Here is an 11,555-nt window from a genome sequence, read left to right as displayed (position 1 = left end):
CTGTGCAGCAGACACTCTGTTTTCGGACATGAAGTTCATGCTGCAGGCTCTATTAGACCGGTTTGCTAAACAGGTTAAGCAGGCCTTGCCATTCAGTTTGGATCCATTGCCCAGAGACCTGGCATCACTGCTTGACTGCAGCTTTGTTGACCAGATTTTCAGCTGCGTGAAGTCAAAACATGCACGACAGCAGTTTGCAAAAAATGCATTTCCCTTCGCAAGTTCAGAAGAAATGGCACTTGGAGATGACGGGGACACTTTTCAATATGTGTCGATCGGAAAAGTGTTGAGCAATCTGCTCCAGTTGAAGACGAAACCGGGACTCTTCATTGATGCACATAACCCCAACTTGACGGACGCAGGATACAAGTGTTACAGAGACTTCAGGGATGGAACCGTGTACGAGGGGTTACAAGATGTTGTCACAGACGCGTCCGTAATGACACTCTTTCTGATATTGCATTCAGACGAGGTCGAAATAGCCAATCCTTTAGGTGCGAAACGTGGAGTCCACAAGCTCACAACAGTGTACTTCACATTGTTGAATATGCACCCACGCTACAGGTCCAAGTTGGGATCCGTCTACCTGGTAGTTCTGGCAAAGTTCAAAGACGTAGTAAAGCACGGGCTTTCTGCCATCTTGAAACCAGTCCTCGATGAGTTGGAGGAGCTCGGCTGCCAAGGCCTTACTGTCACGGTAGATGGCGTCCCAGAAACCATGAAGGTTCTTGTGGTGGCAGTCTGTGGTGACAACTTGTCCCAGCACAAGCTGGGAGGGTTTTCGGCAAGCTTCTCTCAGGGGCATGTATGTCGGTACTGCATGGCAACAGCTGCCAACCTTCATACAGTGACAAATGAAGAGCAGTGCCAGATCAGGACAAGGGCTGACCACAGCAGTCATCTAGCCGCAGCCGAAGCAAACCCGCAAGAAGGTCGCAAGCTGCATGGCGTTGTGGGCCCATCTCCAATGGCACAATTGGCTTATTTTGACGTCACTACACAAATGGCCGCTGACATGATGCACGACCTCTTTGAGGGTGCATTTGCTCACATCATAAGGCACGTCACCAAAGGTCTGATTGACGAAGGAGCACTGACCCTGGAGGATCTTAAGAGGGTAGAAACCTTTCCCTATGAGTACAATGACAGGAAAAACCGTGCGGAATCACTGACAGCAGCATTCCTTCAAGGGGGCGCAAGCCTTAAAGGCACAGCGGCCCAAAAATGGTGCCTGTTCAGGCTGTTTCCGCTAATATTCGGTACATCTGTTGAGGAAGAAAACAAGCACTGGAGTGTGCTCGGCCAGCTGCACAACATTGTCACTCTCGTGCTGTCTGAACAGATTACTGAGGACTGGGTCGCGTACCTTGAAGTCCTAGTGAAAGACCTTGTTGAAGCATTCACGGCACTGTATCCTACAGCTAAAGTCCTCCCAAAGATGCACTACATGGTGCACTACGCAAGACTGACTGCGGCACTTGGACCACTGCGCCAGTACTGGTGCCTTCGTTTCGAGGCGAAGCACCAGTACTTTAAGTCCATGGCTTCAAAAGTAAAAAATTTCATAAACATTTGCAAAACCCTTGCGACTCGGCACCATCTCCTGCAAAGCTACGAAATGAACTCTCTCAAGTTCCCTCTATGCCCGAGAATGCTGTGTGCCCGAGCTGTTGACAAAGCTAGCTTGCCATCTGCTGCCCAAAGCTTGGAGTGCAAAGCGGATCTCTTGGAAGCAAAAAGCGTGTTTCTAGACGCCGGAGACTACAGGGTAGACGACATTCTGGTGGTGGGTACCGGAGAAGTCCCCCAGTTTGCACAGGTACGGAACATTTATGTCTCAAAGAATGATGATTTCCTACTGCTTGAGAGACTTGCTACAAACTGTTTTCACCAACACATCTGTGCCAATGAAGTGACCAAAACAGGGGTGCTTCAACTCTCGAAATGTGGTCCTGAACTGGAGGCCTCACATCAGCACTTGGACCTGTACAATGGTGGACACGTGTGTCTTCGTTATGACGTATTATTTTAAACAGCCAGTGCCCATTGAGAGCCTGTAAATATGCTTATTGTATTAGTGTTACATGGCAAAGTAAATGGTTCCTTTCGAGGTATGCTGTCCACATTTGAAATGAGACGAGCACTGCAGTATAAACAACTGTGCTAACCTGCGGTGGGAAACTCTCTTTGCCTACAGTGCCTGTACAATCTGCTGATCAAGTGGGTTATTAGTTTTATAATTACGAGCCGCACACTGTCGCCGCGAAGCGGCGTGAACGCAGGCGGGGGGCTGGCTTAAGGCGCTCCCCAGTGACACACGGGCCGCCCGAAAAGGTTGACCCAATTGGCGTGAGCATTTGGGTCACCCTTTTCGGTCGAGGTGCACGACATAGGGTACTCTTCTCAATGCAACCTCCTCGAGAAATTCGATTAATGTGCGGGGCAGACATGTGGAAGTTTCTCGTACGACCTCTTGAACGTACGACCGGTTGAACGAACATTCGCGCTGGGATGTTGTCTGTCGTGCGACCGTCCCAAAGCTCTGAGCACATATCAAATATGCTCGATGAAATGTGCCAAATGAGCCAGTGAAGGCGAATCCTATATCCCGAGACAGAGAAATACTGAAATACACGGACATGATCCCAGATATTTGTGTACGTTCGTCCTGTCCGGCCTCAGTCGTGGTGTTCAATGCTTCATACTTCACTGCACTTGAAGGCAAAAATAATGGGTATGACAGGCGTGGAAGTTTGGCGAAACCGAGGAGGCCATTTGCAACTTATCTGCACGCAGAACTGACCGAGCACACGTTTATTGAGAAGACGCTCTTTACTGAACCGCAAAATAAAAGACGACAAGAGTATCCTTACCTCGTTCCGACGAACATTCAAGTCAACTCACGCCCGTGCGTAGCTTCCCGTGCTTTGCTAGATATTTGGTTACATTCCTTGAGCACGACGCCAGCTGCCAGCTGTTTTCTGTTGTGGAACGTACACGGTAAAACCGTAAAACAAGCGTTGGGTAAAACCCGCGACGGAAGCAAGAAGAACAACCGCGATACTTTTTATCTGTCTCGGGTTTTAGTAGGTGCCTACCAAGGTTGCCTGTACTTGTTTGTTTTCTGCCAGTTTAGGCGAACTGAGCCACACGCCTGTTTCGACCGGTTCAAAATTGAATAAATGGTAACCAACGCACAAAGAAAACAAGCTTCAAGTACTTTTCGAGATTTTTGAAGTGACTTTTACTATTGAACGACTGCATGCACTTGAATGTTCAATTCAAGAGTTTATAAAACGTGACTACCCCATGTTTGTCACCTGCCAAGAGGGTTGTAACGCTCAATGGCTCGAGCCCAGTGGGTAGTTAAGTAAGCCTGTGGGGTCGTTACAGCCGTCAAAACGCATGATGACGAAGGGGGGTGCTCACTTTTTCTTAGAGTGTAAACCGAAAAGACCTCAAGGTACGGCTAACACTCTTCTCTAAAGACAGATGACAAAACTCGAAATAATCTGTGAGGTGTGGCTGGTGTACATCGTCGAAGTCAGCTTGCCACTTCCAGTGAACAAGAGTGCTACCGCATTCTTCAAACAAGTAGAGAAAAGAAGCGAACAAGCTTAGAGGAGGCGATCCCCCCCCCCCCCCCCCCTCTTAGTACCGTCTTTTAGTGCGTGAGTTCATCAATGACGGCGGTGGTCGTCAAGCGTACCGTAGAGCTCTGTGAGATTGTGCCAGGTGTTAAATAACTTATGAATGTGTGATATTATGCTAGTGGAGGAACATGCGTCACCTTAGCGCAAAAAAACAAAAACGAATGACCACCAGAAACCACAGGTACTCGTTCGTGCTAATAGGAAAATATTTTTACGCAAGAACATGTTTCTAAAATAAAACCCTTCAAACATTTTAAGTCCAGGCATTTTCCCTCTTGAATTCCTACTGCTTTTAAGGTTGTCAAATTACATGCTCCACGTGAAACCAGTAACAATGACGACATTTTAAGATCGCCGTGTATTTACGCCTTATGTACCCCTGTGTTTACGCGATGTGTCACTAACTTGGTAACATTGTGAGTGTTTACTATGATGTTACAGGTTTTCATACTAAACGCAGGATTTTGCCAAAAGCGGTACTAAATAATTAGTCTTCGCGTTATGAAAAAAATAGAAAAACCCTTTGGATTATTTCGAAATATATTTGTTTTTGATTGTTCGCAAGACTTACATTATATCCAGATAATTGACAATATATATTTCCGCCGCCCTGTTGAAGTGCATTCAAACACCCAGAAGTAGCAGACACAAAACTCTCTAAAAAAAAAAAGTTGTAAAGGTACAGGAAGGGAAGGATATTAATGTGAATTTTAGTATTGCGTGTACGAGCAAACGCTACCACTGAGAATAATCCCTGGAGAAGGGGAACAAGGGGGACAGAATTTAAACATAAATCTCAAAACAGAGCAAATTTGTAAACACAGTTTGGAGATTTGTGTTTGTCTTTTGTTCGACTTCTCCGGTGGTTGTTATTGTTATTCTTCTCCAGCTCGCTTGCACTTTTGCAATAATTTCAATATAATAGCATATAGTGTGCTTTTGCGTTAGTATTGCGTAAAATGCTGGTACTTTCCTAGTATTGTAACCACAAGTCTGCCTAACTAAACTTTGATATTAAGTTCCACTTTTGTGAATCATTTTTATTTGTAACAAAATTCATTCCAAGTTATTCGATAAAACATTTGTGGCGGTTGTGCCACGGAGACGACGGCTCGGTGGTAGCATCGGGCCGATGCGAACTACAGTCTTATTCCGCTTGTAGATACTTGTAAATATATTTATGCGTGAAACCTTACTTCTGGTCTCCACACATTGTAATGTCAGGTTTGCAAATTAGGCGATCTGCACAAAACATCCGTAGATATCGATAAACATGATCATCCGTTATTTTTAGCACCACACATTAGCTGAATTTTTAATAATTGATTGCTCAAAATCTCATTACCCCGGAGGGTCGCGACGGCTTCATTTGCGACATCAAGATTATACAATTGCTTGAACGCATGCAATAGACGAAAGAGCAGCAGTTCAACAGTGCAGCCTGCTTAAACTCATTAATGCGCCCTCAGGAGGATTCTGAGCTCGCCTGCTAACTCACTCTGCTGGCTCTAAGCATTCTAGAAATCCCTAATTTATCACGATACGCGTTTCCCTAAGATCGCAACACACCGAGGTTGTTTTCGGCGATGGTAGGAGCATGTTCCAAAACCAAGATTACTTTCAGCCAATGGCAAGCGAAGGATCCTGGCGCCTACCGACCGGTGGAGCCGCGGAGTGATACCTCAAATGCGCGCGGCTCATTGCTCTTACAGCCCGGACTACGATTCAACGCAGCCCACGCGCTCGAGAGCTGACGACCGGACACATCACTCCCGCGGAAGATAACAAAATAAAAAAAAGAAGTATACTGCGCTGTTATTCGTGCGATTATTGCAGTAATATGTTCCTTCTAGGCGAAAAGCTAACATTTTTGGACTACCCTCTTATTTGCTTTTAACATCTACAAAAGGATACACATTTTGTAACAACAGCGTTGGCAATCTCAACGAAATGTGGCGTTTTCATTGGTCACATGTCATCCTGGCTGCCGCAGCAATGCTCCGTTCATCGCCGGAGATACGTTGGGTGTGTTCAATCTTTGCTTTAAAAATAGGGAAATCGGCCATCGCTATGATTTACGAATTTCTAGGGTGCTCAGAGCCCGCAGAGTGAGTTATCGCCATATTTAGGAGATCTCAGAAATCGCCTCAGGGCACCTTTAAATGGTATGCAGTGTCTTCCTTTTGGTCAGGTGTGTATTAAAAGTACTTATTACAACCTCGTCAGACACATGATGTTGTAAAAAATTGCTTGCAATATCAAACAGCGCTCAGAGAGCAGAGGTGGCATTCAATAAAAGGTGTTTCTTAAAGTATACCTGGCAAAAAATATTGCGTAAGAAAGCAGAAAAAAATGTTATATGTGTTAAATATCTATATCTTTATACGACTTACCGCCTTGAAATGCCGGTAGAATAAGAACCACAGCGAAAAGAACGAACAGCATGTTGCTTATATTGCGCTCACAGTCTAACGAAAACGTCTTCTTAAAAGAGAAAGAATAATATAACTGCAGCCTCGAAACTCGACAGCGCAATCGTTTTTTTTTTTCGGAATGTTGAGTGAACCTTTTTAAAGGAGAGTTTCTGCAAAATATTAATGATCATCGATTCTTATAAAACATTCAGCGTGCACTATATATTTACCCCTAAATAAGTCTATGAAAAATATCATCAAAATATTATTTTCTTTTGAGAAAACAAAATTTGAAGTTTACACGTCCGAATTACTAACTTCCGCTCTACTGGCAACACTGAGCTGCGGCGGCAGTGATTTTGACGTCAAATGTTTTATCAAAGAGTTCCTCTTCGGTGTGCGTTGTAGCAATTGGAAGCGACAGTGGCGCCACGGTGCAGCTCCTCGCAGAAGCATTTCGTGTTGAACGCGACCAGACTGGCATAGCCATCCTGTGTAGCAGCCCTCCTTAGTTTCGAAGATTGGCTTGGCACAGCGCTACGTTCAGGACCGCACTCGGCGCTAACTCTTTTTACACGAGACCTCGAATTCGAGAACCGTCGCGATCGTCTCAATTCCAGCACATCTACCGAATCCGCCGGCAAGTAAGAGCAATCTGTTAAAAAGGGGTGCGAAAAATACTTATCACGTAAATTTATCAGTTACGGGCTCTGATGAACGTCTTCTCGTAGTGATTACTAGACCGCCGAGAACACGAACGCTCTGCAGAGTCGAATTCCGGGGCAGGAAAAGAAAAAAAAAACATGGCGTTGCGTCACCGCCGTTGCCGCTTAAAACTGCGGGAAACACGATTGAACCCAATTTTCGAGAAACTCCTGCTGGTCGAATGAAGTGAAAACACACACAGAGAATGCGGGATGAGGGTAGGCTTTAGAATTCAAGGTGTCACACCTTCACTTTGTACCGAGATCGACAAACAGGAGCGGGAAAACGCAGCCGCGGCGAAGATGCTGCGGGAAGAGGTCCGATTGGGTACAGCCATGGCCTCCGAGATCCCGAAGCGCTCCAGTTAGCTGTGCGTGCTGTGTCGGGCATGTGATGTAGAGAGGGGGTTGACACTCTGCTAGGGGTGCAACACCATCACGAAGGAATGCAGCAGAGTGACACCTCAGCAGTTTCCGACCGACAGGTGTTTGCGATGGAAGTGAGCATTGCTAGTGCGACGCGAACGCCGACTGAATGCGGTTCTCCGCGCTGCCGCCGTCGATTTCTGACAGGCGCACAGGACTATCACGTGGTGCTTGCCCTCTATCGGGTCATTCCTATGTGCTTTCGAAATTACTTATTACTGTTTTGTTTGTTTTTTCACTTAAAACGCGGAATAATAAGTAACTTTTAGAGCCCATAGGAAGCCCCCGAAAGAGCGCAAACCCAACGCCAACGACAAATTCGTTTCGCGCCGTAAATTTAGCTCTAAAATATGTTTTTTCGTTGTAAGTTTGTTTCATGACATCCTTTTTTTTATCTTCAGGATATTTAATTTTTCTCCCCTTTCCATACGTCTTTTAGGGGGTGGGGTGCAACATGTGGAGGTGATGAAGGCGGATCAAATGCGAGCGGCGAATAGTTTAATATCCCGTGTTGAACTGGAAACATTTGTTGGTCATTCCTTGGCTCAGAAAAGCTTGACGAAGCTTAGTCCATTGTTTTCCACGGGCGACCGCGACTGCTTCTGACGCTTGGCGAGACAGGCTCAAGCTTCCCTTATGTGCTAATGTTTACACAACATCTGACGTCAAGGCAAGATGGCGGACTAGTAAAGTTGATATTGTGATATTGTGATATTCTGATACCATGCGATAGCACCCTCTTTTAAAAAGAGAAACAAGGCAGAAAAAGACCGAAACATTTTTCTGATATTTTACGAAGGAGATTTTTGTGAACATCAACCGCAATATTGAATTCATCATTCTTTTGAAGCCAGAAAGAAACCAAAGAAATATTAAGATGGCACTAGCAAAATAAACAGCGAACAAAATCTCGCTTGAAACATGCATGTTCCAATGTTTTGACAAATCACTCCAGTAAATATTTTTGTTTGTTTTTCAAGCAGCAAACTGTAACATAGGTTCAACATGAAAATATGGGTCATTAAACGTTACCCCAAAAAAGTACCTAAATACGTTCCCCATTCTCGATTCCCAAAAGGAAGGCGTTACTTTGTTTCAAAAGTACCGAGTTGCTTTTCTCATTGCTTTGACGACGAAACGCACAACTGCTTTTATGGTTCATATTTTTATAATTAGTAGTCGTTGCACTTAGGCAGCTGCGTCCCGAAGTTTTCCTCAGTTGTTTCCTCCTCCCTTAACGAAAGATCTCCGGCGACGCTGTAGCCTGGTTCTACTGACGCGCTCAAAGGAACGGCAGTGTTGTGCTTTAGAAAGAGCTGGTGAATCTGGGATTCTTCTCTCTCTTTTGTTCCCTCTGCTTCTAAAAGTCGAAGTTGACTTTGGGTTTTGTGCCTTTCCGCGTTGGCAGCCTCCGGGGTTGCATTCGGTCTGCACACGATTCGAGAAGGTTTAACCAACGAAATTTTTGTGTTCACTGGGTGATAAACATTCCCAGCTACAGAGATAGGATTCAAGTGTTCAGCTATAATCGTTGCTATACCCTCATACTGTTTCACTGTTTTTCAAGTTGCCCACCTGCATTTGTCAGAATGGAAGCCTACTCGGGTTAGAATTAAAACGAGGCTGTTTAAACGTTCTTCTACACGTTGCTCCTCAAAAGTAACGATATACTGTTCCTTCTTACTTGGTCTTGAAAGTAACTAAGTGCGTAACTCGTTTCTCTGCTACAAAAGTAACTAAATATCTTACTCGTTACCGAAAAAGTAACTAGATAGAAATAACTCGTTCCCTGTAATCCGTCACATACATGTCTGAACCAAACACTAGAGAAAACAGGTAAAAAACAATTCTAAGATTGAAATAGCCCAACAGCTCATTTGAATACAAGATTGAAATGTCTGAAGTTTGTGTCGGCACTTTTACTTGCAATATCGGGTTTTTTTCATGACCAGATATATTCCAGCTCGTTTGCGTACTTACGTTCAGTTCATTAACATAGATTGCCTTTTCATTTCCTCAGTTTTCTAAGAGAACCCCTTGAACATTTATGGCGCGTGAGCACCCAATCGTTGTTGCTAATTTAGAAACATAATTTTTTTGTCTATCGTTGGAAACGAATGTGACCCAAAACGGCAGAAACAGAATGAGAACTTAATTATGTACAAAACGAGCGTGTAGGTAACAGTAATTAAACATGAGGAAGATACATAGAGGGGGGACGGACAACGAAGACAACGAAGAAAGTGGAACGATGGAAGTCTTCCTGGTCCGTCCCCCCTTTCTATGTATCTGCCTCATGTTTAATTAAAGCATCAAAACGTAGCTCAAAATCACCACCTACAACAGTCCGTTATTTAAAATTAAAAATTTCATTTCACAAGCACACCTTGAACATTTGCAGACTCTAACAGCTCGGCATTGCGACAACAACAAATACGAGAGTGTAGCAATTTCGAGGGGAACTTACGTAAGGCTTTCTAGCTTCAAGAATCTTTAAGAGGCGATTGCTAGTCTGAGGTGTGGAAAGTTTGGTAGCTTATCTATATCCCAGGTTGTAGGCGTGTTCCTCGGAACGGGCGGTTCCATGAGAAATTTCTTGCCAATGGTAGCTTTAGAAACAGGCGAGAGGAGACAAAAACTGAACCTGCAGACCTTGCCCTTACACTCGATTCGAGGACCATTCTCCCGGCCTAAAATAAATACAACTAACATTCTGCGTCTAAAAATATGTTCTTTTTTCTTATTAGAGTGCAGCTCTTAGGGGCCCGTTCCCGGCCTGAGCGGCGTCGCCGTCGCCGTCGGCGTAACCAAGGTCACCCCAAGGTCACGTGACCCCTCCCCAAGGTCACGTGACACCCAAAGTCACGTGGCTCCCCAAGTCACGTGACCCCCGGGGTCACGTGAACCCCGATGACGTCATCAGTGACGTCACTGATGACGTCACCGGCATCCGCATCGTCAGCGTTATCATCACTGGTGACGTCATCAGTGACGTCACTGATGACGTCACCGGCATCCGCATGATCATCGTCATCATCATTGATGACCTCACCGGCATCCGCATCGTCATTGTAATCATCACTGATGACGTCATAAGTGACGTCACTGATGACGTCACCGGCATCCGCATCGTCATCGTCATCATCACTGATGATGTCACCGGCATCCGCATCGTCATCGTCATCATCGCTGATGACATCATCAGTGACGTCACTGATGACGTCACCGGCATCCGCATCATCATCACTGATGACGTCATTGGTATCCGCATCGTCATCGTTACTGATGCCGTCATCGGCATCGTCATCGTCACGTGACCCCCCCTAGGTCACGTGACCCCCACCCAACCTCACTTGACCCCCCCAGTACCCTTCCCTCCTCCTCCTCAAGAGCTGCGCTCTAATTCGGCGTTACAGGGAGTTGTAAACGGCTTTCACTTTTTATAGTGCAGCCTTTAGGGGCCCGTTCCCGGCTTGAGCGGCGTCGGCGTAACCAAGGTCACCCTAAGGTCACGTGGCCCGCAAAGTCATCTGAAGGTCACGTGACCCCTCCCCCAGGGTCACGTGACCCCCAAGATCACGTGACACCCAGTCACGTGATCCCCCCGAGGTCACGTGACCCCCGAGGTCACATGACCCCCCCCCCCCCGAGGTCACGTGACCACCCCCCAGGGTCACGTGACCCCCCCGCCGAGGTCAAGTGATCTTCCCGATGACGTCATCGTCAGTGGTGACGTCACCGGCATCCCATCGTCATCATCACTGATGACGTCATCAGTGACGTTACTGATGACCTCACCGGCATCCGCATCGTCGTCATCATCATCACTGATGACGTCATCAGTGACGTCACTGATGTCGTCACCGGCATCCGCATCGTCATCGTCATCATCACGGATGACGTCATCAGTGACGTCACTGATGACCTCACCGACATTCGCATCGTCATCGTCATCATCGCTGATGACGTCATCGGAGTCCGCATCGTCATCATCACTGATGACGTCATCAGTGACGTCACTGATAACATCATCGGCATCGTCACGTGACCCCCCAAAGTCACGTGACCCCCCAGGGTCACTTCACCCCCTCCCCAGTACCCTTCCCTCCTCCTCCTCAAGAGCTGCACTCTAATTCGGTGTTACAGGGAGTTGTAAACGACTTTCACTTTTTTTTTACCGACCTTTGCATTTGCGTAATTTTATTTCTTCAACCATGCTTATTTTTAGAGCGCAGCTCTTAGGGGCCCGTTTCCGGCTTGAGCGGCGTCGGCGTCGGCGTCGCCGTCGGCGTCGCTGTAACCGAGGTCACCCCAAGGTCACCCCACGGTCACGTGACCCTCCTTCTGAGGTCACGTGA

The 11,555-nt window shown here is 46.3% G+C and overlaps 1 protein-coding gene and 1 pseudogene across 1 annotated transcript; both read left to right on the top strand.

The window, feature by feature from the left end:
- Positions 1 to 28: 28 nt before the first annotated feature.
- LOC120841830 lies at positions 29 to 2,032 on the top strand. Its single transcript, XM_040212824.1, has one exon. It carries the CDS (start codon positions 29 to 31, stop codon positions 2,030 to 2,032), a length of 2,004 nt encoding a protein of 667 aa, XP_040068758.1.
- Positions 2,033 to 3,492: 1,460 nt separating this feature from the next.
- LOC120841831 overlaps positions 3,493 to 11,555 on the top strand; it is a 28,529-nt pseudogene continuing 20,466 nt past the window's right edge.

Source organism: Ixodes scapularis, unplaced genomic scaffold (genome assembly GCF_016920785.2).
Source record: "Ixodes scapularis isolate PalLabHiFi unplaced genomic scaffold, ASM1692078v2 ptg000795l_1___fragment_3__unscaffolded, whole genome shotgun sequence".
NCBI lineage: Eukaryota > Metazoa > Arthropoda > Arachnida > Ixodida > Ixodidae > Ixodes > Ixodes scapularis.
This window is presented reverse-complemented; position numbering and strand designations above follow the sequence as displayed.